This window comes from Melospiza melodia, chromosome 1 (genome assembly GCF_035770615.1).
Source record: "Melospiza melodia melodia isolate bMelMel2 chromosome 1, bMelMel2.pri, whole genome shotgun sequence".
Classification (NCBI taxonomy): domain Eukaryota; kingdom Metazoa; phylum Chordata; class Aves; order Passeriformes; family Passerellidae; genus Melospiza; species Melospiza melodia.
In genome coordinates, this window is record NC_086194.1 from 45,774,451 (window position 1) to 45,786,199 (window position 11,749).

Consider the following 11,749-nt stretch of genomic DNA (forward strand, 5'->3'; position numbering starts at 1 on the left):
AGGAGTTTTTTGCAATCTGTGTTAATTCTTAATTTAATGCATCCTATTCCTGCTAATTCCTAATTTAACTCATCGTATTCCTGCTTTTCTTGGCATAATAAATCTAACTTATCAAGCCAAGTTGTAGAGATGTGTAATTGTTGGAGTCTTGTGTTTAAGTCCAAATTATGACAAATGTGATCATGAGCCATCTAATTTAGTTTCATCCTCCATGGAAGTTGATCAATGCTCTATAGAGGCTCTGCTCAGGGGCAGTTAGGGATTTCACATACTAGATCAGACATGAATTGCACAGACAACTTGGACAGCACTGTTCACTCTGCCTTCATCAAGGCATAGTGGGCTTTTATCTTTATGAGGAGCATTTTAAAGCAGGACAAGGAACAATGTCAGGCTGTAGGTATCATTTTTTGGAGGCTGTATACATTAAACTTCAAGTTCCTAACTGAGACTTCTTGGCTGTTCCTAGGGGTTTGCCCAGTTCACCTGAGCATCGCTGCATGGCTGTTCAAGGGTTTGTGTTCTTAGACACAACGGCATTTATTAAATTGGCAATTGCTTGGTTGCTTGCATACTTCTCCTGTATGGTAATTGCCGTTTAAAGGTCAGCCCTTTCCAATATGTCACCGGTTCTCCTAATAGCAAGAAGATGAGTTATCAGTGGTAATGATTCTTACCCTTGCAAGAGTGTAAATGTTTGTAATTATTTGAATTGTCAAGGCATGTGTGGTGGGCTGACCTTGGTTGGATGCCAGGTGCCCACCATGCTGCTTTATCACTCCCCAGCTGGAGAGGGGAGAGAAAATAAGATGGAAAACCAGTCATGGTTTGAGATAAGGCAGTTCAATGAAGCAAAAGCGAAGTTTGCATGCACATGAGTGTGTGAAGGAAAGATCTCAATTTAGCTGTACCAGATGAACATGAAAAGAACATGTATGTGAAAGTAAAGAAGGTCATCCCTAACCCATGGAGCATGTCAATGAAAGTTTGATAGAACTCCAAAAAACTTCTGCAGTTAGACTATTTTGTGATTTTACGGGGAGACATAAGGGTTGACAGATGTTGAAATTTGAGAATCTTATTCACAGATTGAATTGTTAGGCCATAAAAGACAGTATCACTGGAAAAAGAGTTATGGGAATCAACATTTAAGAAGTATTGTAAGTTACTTGTCAGAAGGTATTTTAGGAGAAAATCTGATTAGAGAAAGACTATGAAGGATATTTTAACGTGAGAGATTCAGAGAATTATTAACTTGAGAGGAAATCTAGATATGCAGTGAATCTGTGTGTTGTTTTAGTGTTTGTTCATAACTATTTTTAGTTTGCTTTGCTCCACAACAACCAGGAGCCTCCATAACAGCTCCTAAAAGAACAGAAATGTAGGATCTGAACTGTGGTAGTAAAAAAATTCTTCCAGTGGATTTCCCTGTCTCTTTTATAAGGAAGAAGTTACAAGAGACTGCCAGGGTAAGGCGTACCTGAGAGGTGGTGGTCTCACCTGTTCCAGCAAGGGGAGGACAGGGAGCTGATGGGAAGCTGCAGGAAGAGAGATCAAAGGCTTGCAAGTTTTGTGTAAGCTTAGTATGTGGCCCAATTTGGCTAAAGCTGATATTTGGGGCCAGCTGAGATCATTGTTTGGACAGGGTGAAACTGATCTGAAGTACCTCAGAGAGTTGTTGGCATGCAGGTGACAGATGAACCTGTGTTTGCAGATGAGATCATCAGCAGCAGGATGGCAAGTGCTTATTTCCAATGCCATATAGATGCTGGGCTAGCTTCTGAGCATGCATACCTTATCAACGCTGTGTGGAAGTCTCCTGTAGCACCTTTGAGCCATGTTTTGCCAGACAGAACTGCAGTTCACTTTTCCTAATAAAGCTGTTGTGGTCAGCTGGTTGTATAATGGATGTAAAGAGGTTGCCCTATCCAGTTCTGTTAAGTCAAATATTTTAAACTTACTTATTAAAGAGGGCGGAACCTGCAATAATGGATATTTTCTGGATTATAGAGACATTTCTGAAAGTGATCTGAATACAGCACTTGCAATAAAATCAAACCTTAAAAATCAAACAAGACAGAGAGTACCTTCTGTTCAATAATTACCCTGCAGTTTATGAATCTTCTCTTATGTTCAAACAATGCCCCTTAGAGTTGGTAATTTTAGAACAATCACAGAGCATGCCTCTCTGTGCAAAATGCATGTGCTGAAGGGCAGAGAATAGCCTCAAAGTGAATAGGTGTCAAGAAACATCCAAAATCAATTAACAGTTATCTATCGTGTGGGAGACATTCCTTGTCTGTCTGTGAATTGTCCTCGAGCCAGTGTTGCGCTCAGACTGCCGGGAAACTGGGACGGTTCCAAGTTACCCGCAGGAATGGCTTTGAACTCAGAATAAACCTCCACACACATATACAAATCAGAAGAAAACAAAACACCTCAAATGAAATCGTGGCCTTATCAAAATCAAAAGGTGTTTGTTGACTTCAGTGGAACAAGAATTTTATCCATAAAGAGGAAAAAAACATTCTTGAACTCTAAAATCAGAGCTAAGCTGTCTGATGTAGTGTGGGGTTGGGTTTTTTTTTGGTCACAGATACCTGCTTGTTTTCACATGTATTTGCAGGATCTGAAGGCCACAAAGTCTTTGTAATTGTGTGTCTGCAATCCCTGACTGCACTGTGCTTGCCAAAGCACACCTGGAACACTCATGCTTTTGTAAGTTTCATTTCTTGTTTTTATGGTCCAGCAGCACTGCTCAGGCCTGTTCAAGTGACTTGGCAATTAGTAACATAAATATAACTTGTCCGACTTGATTTGTTCTTCCCACACACACATTCTGTGTTTCTCTCCAGCTGGAACCATGTGTAGAGAGAGGAGTAGCAAGGAAGCAATGCTATGAAGGTTTTTATCCTTTTAGAATGAGCTCTCCTACACTATGGAGACCAAAAATAACTTGTGGCCATCCTAGTGAGTGTATGATATATATGTATAAGCACACAGCCTTTGGATATTCCTCTGCTACGCCAGCACATCCTGACCAGAGTAACCATTAATTTTCATTAAACAACCTGTAAATTGGCTGCACTTAGTGCTTTAGAGGGTCCTCTCCCACAGACCTGCTGGGAGCACATGTAACTAATGTCAGATTAAACACCTCACAGAAGACCACTGCATATATCTGGGATTTTCGTTGCTAGTTTTAGTTGTTTTGCTTTTGTATTTTAGAAAGTTGCTGCCACAGATGTAAAATTGCCCTAATAGCTAGAGTGCTTCCCTGATAAATGGGAGTTCATGTTTAACTTCTCCTACCTGGAGAGCCATGTTGCCAATTTCCTCCCTGCCAATTCCCCATGTTATTCACTCCCTGTGTGGGAGCCATCCAAACCTCCCTGCCTCTCCCCATTCAGTGGAAACCCTGCTGCAGCAACAAAATGTGACACTCACTTGCTTAGAAAAGGGGAGAGGACTACAGGAGAGCCCAGGACCCTGTAGCCTGCTGTGGGGACACTGAGAAAAGGTATTGTGGTCTGTGCTGTCCGGACTGGGAGCTTTCATTGGCTGTGTTAGCAATCTGAGCTCCAGAGAGGAGAGTGAATTTGGGTAACTTCATTCTCAACACGAGGTTTCCATGCCCTTCAGAAGCAGCACTCCCTATGCACTGTGCAGGTGTCTGGGTCCCTGCCTGGGATTCCTCTTTGGAGGCTGATAATTAAATGTCATCATCACAGCCTCCCTTGATAGGCTCCAAATGCTTTATTTGGTCTGGCACTTCAGTACACAAAGGTAAGGCTATGTTACTTTGTAAGAGTGTGCAGGCCTCCAGAAGTGAGAGATCCACCTGATCTGTCATGGGAAATGATGAGTTCATTTATTATAATTCCTCAGGGCAGTGCCAGCTTAGTGTATATGTTTGGAGAGCAATAATTAAATAAATGCTTATATTTAATAAGTCCACAGCCAATGGATCTGTTGGTTTAGTTCACCTGCATGAGTCCCTGGTTGCAGTATTTGCTGGGTTATTGTGCTCCTTTGTTGAGAAGGAATGGCTGCGTATTTCTGGCCACATCATCATGAGTTGTGAATAATAAACCAAGTGACATGAGTTATTTGATTACTGCAGTGCTTGTGAATAGTTCAGCATTGACAGCCTGGGAGGAAAAGTACCACTGAATGCCCTGGGATAGGCATAAGATGGGTCACAACACTAGAAGGTTTTCCCCTCCAGCCCAGGCATTGTGCCTCATTTCTGAAGTTACTATCCCATTGACTTATTTGCTGGGCTGTCACATCAGCTATAACAATGTTTTTAACACCACTATATTTCTTGACATTTGTTCCTTAAAAAATAGGAATAAGGTCACACTAAGCAGCTGTGAATAGCCATCAACTTTCAGTCACCAGCAGCCTGGATGACATTTGAAACAGTAGCTTTGGTTGGGGATGAAAGGCTCTGTGTCCTACTGACAGTGCCTTCAGCCAGTCAAAGATGGAAGTAGGAATGAGAAGTCTGAGATGCATATTTAAAATTGCAGGAACAGCACTTACTATGAAGACATTATTTGAAAGAGTGTCTAGAGGGCAATAGTTGTGTTCTCAATTCTTTAATATTTTTTAGTCTGGAAACTTAATTTTTAGTATTATATTTCATGTCCTACATAGGGTCCCAGTTAGTCCATAGAAAAAATGTATTGCTGATTGTTTTTACTGCAGTATTAGCTGAAGGTACAAGTTCCATTCACAGAAAAGCTTCCATCAAGAGATAAATGATACTTGATTCACAGCATGTGTCAATATTCAAGCAATGCTGACATTGGACCTGAGTGGTAGTTCTGATAAACCAGCCCAAAGAAGCTTCTGCCTTACACATGTGGCTGCTCTCAGCCTGTACCAGTGAAGTTGAGCAAGAACTGAGTACCTGTAATTAGCATAATTATATTAAATTTTGATGAGAATGTAGGGAAGCATCGCTTTATGAGGTTAAAAAATCTGTGTTTGGGAAAGAGAAAGAAACAGTTTGTGAGAAAGAGGTCTGTTTTTAGGTGTCTTGCTTGTATCTGGGTATGCAGTCAAGGTAGTAGCTTCTTGAGCAAATGATGAACATTCCCAGCAGTTGTTTTTTTAAGATGATACTTGAAGCTGAATGTGCTTACAGGACCTTTCTTCAAGCAAGAAAAAGTTTCAAATATAAAGCTTCTTATTTTTGCATTATTTCCCAGTTTACTTCACAGACATCAAGTTAATGGTTCACTTGAAACCTCACCAAAGAAGAGTTTTTTTCTCTTAAAAATGGTGAGAGTGTAGTTTACTGCTGAGGTAATTTCTCTCCATTGTAAATTACAAAATGTGACTTACAACTAATCAGAGAAAGCAGTTCAGCATTATGAAACCAACCTTAACAGAAATAATTTGCCCTTAAGTTTCTATGCTTTCTTGAAATTTGAATTGCAAAAATCACTTCTTAAAGTAAGAATGCAAAACTCCTCCATTTATTTGTGAAGTAAATATTCAAATGGAAATGTTTTACATTATAACTTTTCCTGCACTCATCTTTAGCAGCACCATAATATCTGAATAGTTTTCTGGAATTTTTTGGAAATATCAGTCACTACATATCAACCATCATATTCCTTATGGCTCACCCTTGTTTAAAAGTATTGAGGAGAGGAGAGCTGCTGAATGGTTGTGGGCATACTAAAGAAAAGTAATTTTGAAATTCTTGTTAAATTGCAGTGAGTGTACAACTAAACTGAGATTTAATTACATTTTTAATTAAAGGAATAACTATTGATTATGTCATTGAATCAGTGTTGCAGCCAGCCCTAACAAACAGCAATGTTACAAGAGATCATTAAACTAGTCGTTAAAATTCCAAATGAATGAGAACTAGAACTGGTGTGGATAAAAGGTGCAGCAAGGGTGGGTAGAATAAAAAGTTAACAAAGTGAAGAATACATTAATTTCTCAGATTTTGGTGAATGGTCATAATTTAATGTAACCTATGGAACAAAAGGAAGATGAAACTGGAACAGGTTTTAAATAGGAAACGTGAGTAAAATTTCATCTTGAAAGTGAACAGTGATTTAGATATTCTTTCTCACAAGCTCCTGTGAAGCAGGATGTAATCTGTTGCATGCAAGAGACCTTCAAATTGCTCAGGGAGCAATCAGATCTACTCATACTGAGATAAAGAGCAAATAAGAGCCAATGATCAGAGCATGGGAGTGCTGACAAAACCCATAGGCAGTTGTGGCTGAGCTGGCTCCTGGGGGCTGGCAGCTCACCCTGTATTCAACCTGCAGTTTTCCTGCTAGCACAGAGTTGGTCCCCTCCCAGGCCCATGGAGTGGGTGCCTGGTGGTTGGTAGGAAGCATTTTTGTGGGCACTGGTGAGGAAGAGCTGGGGAAGCCCCAGCCACCCACGTAAATCTGTGCAACCCTGTTTGGTCTGGGCGAGTTCTCTGTGGGCATAGGTGGCACTGCCAACTGGACAGGTTCGTTCTTCTCCAGCACCCCTTGGCTTGGATGAAGCTGGTAGCTGGCACTCTCAAGAAAATGTGTTCTGAATTTGGATTATACCTAATTTAAATGGACAGGAGGCAGCTCATGCTGATCCTTTCCCTCCTTGTGCTTCCACTTTTACTGCTGAAAGGATCTAATTGAAGGATTTTGTTAGCTCTGGGAGTAGCCCCTGTGGATGGATACCATGGGAGCCCATTGCTTGTGGCTGAAATTTGCTCTGCACAGTGAAGTCTAACAGGGAGGTGATGAGATGATCTCATGGGTGTTTCTGTTTTGGTCTTTTACAATTTCTGTGTATATAAAGCCATTTTATTCCTTTTAATTAAAATGTGTTGTATGCACAGAAATGTGTTCTTAACAGTGACACAAGGCATGCTGCAGCATGGGCAGGCTTATAGTCAGACCCTGTGACTCAATTGGACTAAGTTATTGCTTGAAATAGATAATTTTAGAATTAAACCTCTTTCTTCTTTTATAGTTGAGCATATTTTGAATGTTCTCTGTATGACATCATTGACTGTTTTGTGAAGAGACTGTGAAGGTTGCACAAATGTCAGCACCCCAAAGTTAAGATGTAGTAGAATATCTGTAACCTTTTTTTGACCTGATAGTTTCATGGAGCAAGACTCAGTCCTAGTGACCTTCCCTCCCTGTGACCTCTTGGCTTTTTGAAGTGTGCAGGATAAACAAGCGGCATGAATGTGGAAAGCGCAAGGAATGTGGCAGTAGCTGGGGAGCTGCAGGAGTTGCAGGGAAGTGTTTGGTTGAGGCATAACCATTCTTCAGGAACAGAAAGCAATTTCTTGTGATGAAAGTACTTTTCTCTTTGTGTTGCTCCTATTATAAGTGGTAGTGTTCTTACATTCAGAACCCAGATTCCAAAACATTTTCTGTGTCTAGCAGGTAATATATAGAGAAGACTGGATTTCTGAAATACGGACTGAGAGAATCAGATAGAAACCTCAAGAGGGTGAAAAGGTTTAACCACCTGTAATCAGATTTTACCAATGATTTGTGCTTAAGTAATGGCATCACTGTTTTTTTTCCAACATACAGGATATGTTTTGGTTTATTTCAGGCAGGTGCCTGTTTCCTGTAAGTGCTAAACTACAGGATGTTACAATTATAGATGTAGTGACACTGTTGCTGCAGAATCACTGCTGATAAATTATGGTGGGATGGCAGCTGTAAATACAGCTTCTGTTGTGATTTAAGAGGGAGATGTGAAGGCGTGCTGCCCAGATGCTGGATCAATGGTAAATAGGGCCAGCCACAGCACGCTAAAGCTTACAAGTCCTTGCCAGATTTTGGGATTAGAAGTCATCATTTCTAGTGTTAGCTCCTCCAATGTCAAAATAATCAGCTGGTTTGGTCCTCCCCTTTCTCTTCAGCCAAGATTTATTTACCTTTGCAAGCGGGAACTGACACGCAAACCAGGTTTTTTTTAGTAATTTATTTGAGATACAAGAGCTTTTCAGCAAGCTGCCAAGTATTCAGTGTCTGTTCAAGCTACAGTGCATGAGGCTTCATGTTGTGTTCCCTGTGACCTTCCTGTTCACCTGCCTAACCACCAGGAAACGTGTGGCTGTTTGGAGCTCTGTAGTTGTGCTACTTAAGGATGGAGAAACAATAAACCAGTTTTTGTGGATTCATGTAATAAACCACACCAGCAGCAGAATCAGCTACAATCAGGATTCATTTGACACAAAAGGGCAAATAGCTTTGGTCACTCCACACCCTGCTCTGTAGGTGACAGTCCTGTGCAGGTAACACTCCTAATGACTGATGAGGGGCGAGAAAAATTTCCATATGCAGTTGCCAGCTTTGCAGTGATTTTAACCTGGTTTCTCTCAGAGAAACCCCACATGTCCTGATCTGAAGGCTGGTAGAAGCTTGCTTACTTTTTCCCTGAAGTGAGAAATGAAAATAACTGTCTCCCCAAGATATCCCTGGGATTCAGACTAAATGGGGCTTGTATTTGCATTGATACTAAGGATGAAATCAGGATTGTCCGACTGTGATATGTGAATTTGCGCACATACAGGGACTCAGAACGTGAGTGAGTATTGTTAACTAAACCAAGATATTTTAGATGGTCTCTGCCAAAATTCAGTAAAAGGGACCTTCTCATCAGTCTCTTCAATGTCACATTCCATTTACAATAGTAATAAATGCTGTAACTTGTTTCCTTCTCTTTTATCCCACAAAAATGACAGAGAAGACTCTTTTGCTAAGCCTTTCGTAAAGGTCCTTTCTTTTTGTTCCAGATAACTTCAAACAAGAAGCACTTGGAGAGCCTGAAGAATGATGGCGATGCTCTTATCCAGGCTCTGGAGAGCCTGGTCCAAACTCCCAGGTGAGTTCCCTCAGGCTTTCAGGAATTTCCAGGGCTCAGAGTGCTTGCCTCCTCTTTTGTCTGCAACGGTCTTCTGTAATTCTGTGCAGTAAGAGCTTCTCAGGTTTCTGTCCCTGGCCCCCCTCCCTGCACTGCTCTCCTCCAAAGTCCTTTCTGTCAGAGCCTGCGGCACGCTTTGATCCCCAGCTGCTGCACAGTCCAGCTCCGTGTGTGAGTCGATTCTGTGGATTCTTTTTTCTGAATTTATTATTTTATTCCAAACCTTGGTCCCTCTGTCAGGGATTCTTGGCAGAGTGGGCTGCATGCACAATGCAACATTTGTGCCCTGTGTTAAGGTGGCTGTGGTTGATGCATTTGAAATCTGATTCCTTTCAAATGTTCAGCTGAAGAACAGAACTGCTTTTGTTTAATACCTGTAGCTTCTGCAGAAGGCACAAGACTTAGGGGAATGCCATGGCCTTCTCTGCAAGAACAGAGGTGCTAGTCCCAACAAATGGGCCAAAGCTTAGCTCATCTCCCATAGACTTTCCCTTATCTAATCCCCCTTGGACATTCAATGAATGAATGAATGAATGGCTGTTCCCTGCCTCTGAAACAAATTTTATGCTTCTGCTGTGGGCTGTTGACTTTCGCTTCTGGATGAACTAAAATTCATAGAGAAATTGTATTTCCAAGGTCAGTTTTTGAAACACTAAGATAATCTTTGCAGTGCTCTTTGCCTCCCAGATGCAGGCTTTTGGGAAAATTGGCTCCTCAGCATTATGGCAGAGTACCGTGTTTTGGAAGGAAGGGGCAGATATGGAGAGGAAATGTTGGGATGTGGCAAGTGCAAGGAGGTGCACCCTGAGGACCAGCCAAACCTGTAGAGAGCAGTCAGCATCCCTCTTGCACACTCAGCTGCTGACTAACAGGGTTTTGTATGACACATTAAATTATCTCACTAAAATAAAATGTCAGCTCTCCCCAAGGGAGACACAGGCACCACCACTGAAAATGAGAGTGGGGGAAGACAGGGTTTTCCTCTCTTGGAAACAACTTTCACTCTGTTTGTAGCATTTCAGCATTAGATGCACCAGACAGCCCAGTCATTGTCTTTGAGTTCTGCTTTTCTGGCTTCCTCAGTAGTCTGTTGCAGTCTGTATGTTTCTGTATGCAGAAAAACACATGGTACAGAGCCCCAATCCAGAGCACTCACCCTAATTTAACACAAGATGCTCAGTAGATCAAATTCCAGCTGATGCTGTTGAGGACTGTTATGATACAGTAAGGTGAGCCAGGTCCCTCTGCTGTGCCAAGCTCCTGCACTGTAACAGCAACAAGAGAGCCCCTGAGAACTCCTGGATTTTCATTTCCCCTCCTCCCCTTCTTTAGGGAACACATGTCCCTATCCATTTGCCTCCAGAGGAGACTGAGAGGGACTGAGCCTGGTTCTTGGGGCTATGATGGACTCAGACATGCATAAATTGGCAACAGGCAGGCAGAGGAAGCCTGGAGTTAGGAAGCTTTGTCAGACTTAGCTGAATGGACATTTATTTATGGAAGGTATAGATATTCTACCTTCTCCTCACATTTCCTTATGTGGCATTTTTCCCAAAATATTCCTTGTGACCTGATAAACTCAATCTCCTCACCTGTGCTTTGAACCTGGTTAAGGAGCCTCTCTGTATCTCCTGCAGAACTGGAAATATTTTAGAGGCAGCTACAGCTGAGGTCCTGGATCTGAGATAGTCTAAACTCCCTCGGGATAGTCTAAACTCTCAGGCCCTTCCACACACATATTACCACTGGTTTGAATTGGGGAGTGTTTTTGCTTTGCTCATTTCTTACAGACAGGTTTTAATTTCTCCCTCTCCCTGTGTGTCAGAAGGGAAGTGTGTCCAGCCGAGCAGTCGAGTGCTAAGAGAAGGGTGCTGGTTGGATTGAAAGCTGCTTTCAGAGCTCCCCTGCCACCCTGTAGCAGCTATGGATTGCCAAACTCTCTCTCAGTGATGCTTCCTGGGCTCGTTGGAACAGGCAGTTTTAAGAATGACATGACCAACCCATTTTGCTTAGTAATGACCTGGAATCAAATCCATGCTTTAAAATGAGGGATCATGGACATTTATTTTTCAGTAAAGGCAGTTGATAAGATGAATTTGTTTCAGATAACTGATTTAAACTGCTGCATATTACAGCATTGGCTTATGTAATGTGAACTGATCATTTGGATTTTCTGGTTAGCTCTGTGTTCCCAAAGTGTGGAGTACCAGTAGATATTGTCATTAGCAGCAATAAAGGAAGTTGCAGATTGATCTGCTGATGTGCTTTCTAAGCTAGAGATGAGGGATGGGAGTCCATAAAAAAAAAAAACCTAAAAAGACAGGATTCTGTGGACTAGGAGTAATGTGTTAGAGCCATTCTTTCCAATGCTAGGAAAGAAACATGTTTCCAGAAGAAAAAAATTAGGCAAAATATATATAATAAAACCTCAGGTGAGGAAGCAAAGGGCCCCAGTGCAGGGCTGTGGTTGGAGGGGCTGTGGTTGGTGGCTCCTCCTTGCAGGAGGTGGGCAACACCTGGAGTGGAAGTGCCTGCCTGTGCAGAGTAGCACTGCAGGCAGAGGGCTCTGTGTGTGTGTGTGAAAATACATCTTTCTGCCAAGCTGGACTTGTGCATGTGAGGAGTCCTGGGGTGTGTGATAAATTCTATCTGCCTTTTTTCGCAGAGGAGGTTGAGTGAGGTAGCAGTGACTGGGAGCTGGAGCTGAGATTCATTTCTACTCAAGATGTGCTGCAGGGCAAAATCACTGGTTAAATGTTACTGCTTAAGAGAAAAGCCAGGTGAAGAGTGCAGTTTAGGGCTACTCAGAATTTTCTAGCATAGGTAAAGGCAA

General features: G+C 42.0%; 1 protein-coding gene across 2 annotated transcripts in view; it reads left to right on the forward strand.

Annotated features, from left to right (window-relative positions):
• Positions 1–11,749, forward strand: part of ULK4 (unc-51 like kinase 4) — a 213,473-nt gene that overhangs the window by 199,570 nt on the left and 2,154 nt on the right. For both annotated transcript variants that reach the window (XM_063156453.1, XM_063156443.1), the window contains exon 36: positions 8,789–8,877. In XM_063156453.1, coding sequence (XP_063012523.1) covers positions 8,789–8,877 — 89 coding nt within the window. The remainder of the gene's footprint in view (positions 1–8,788; positions 8,878–11,749) is intronic.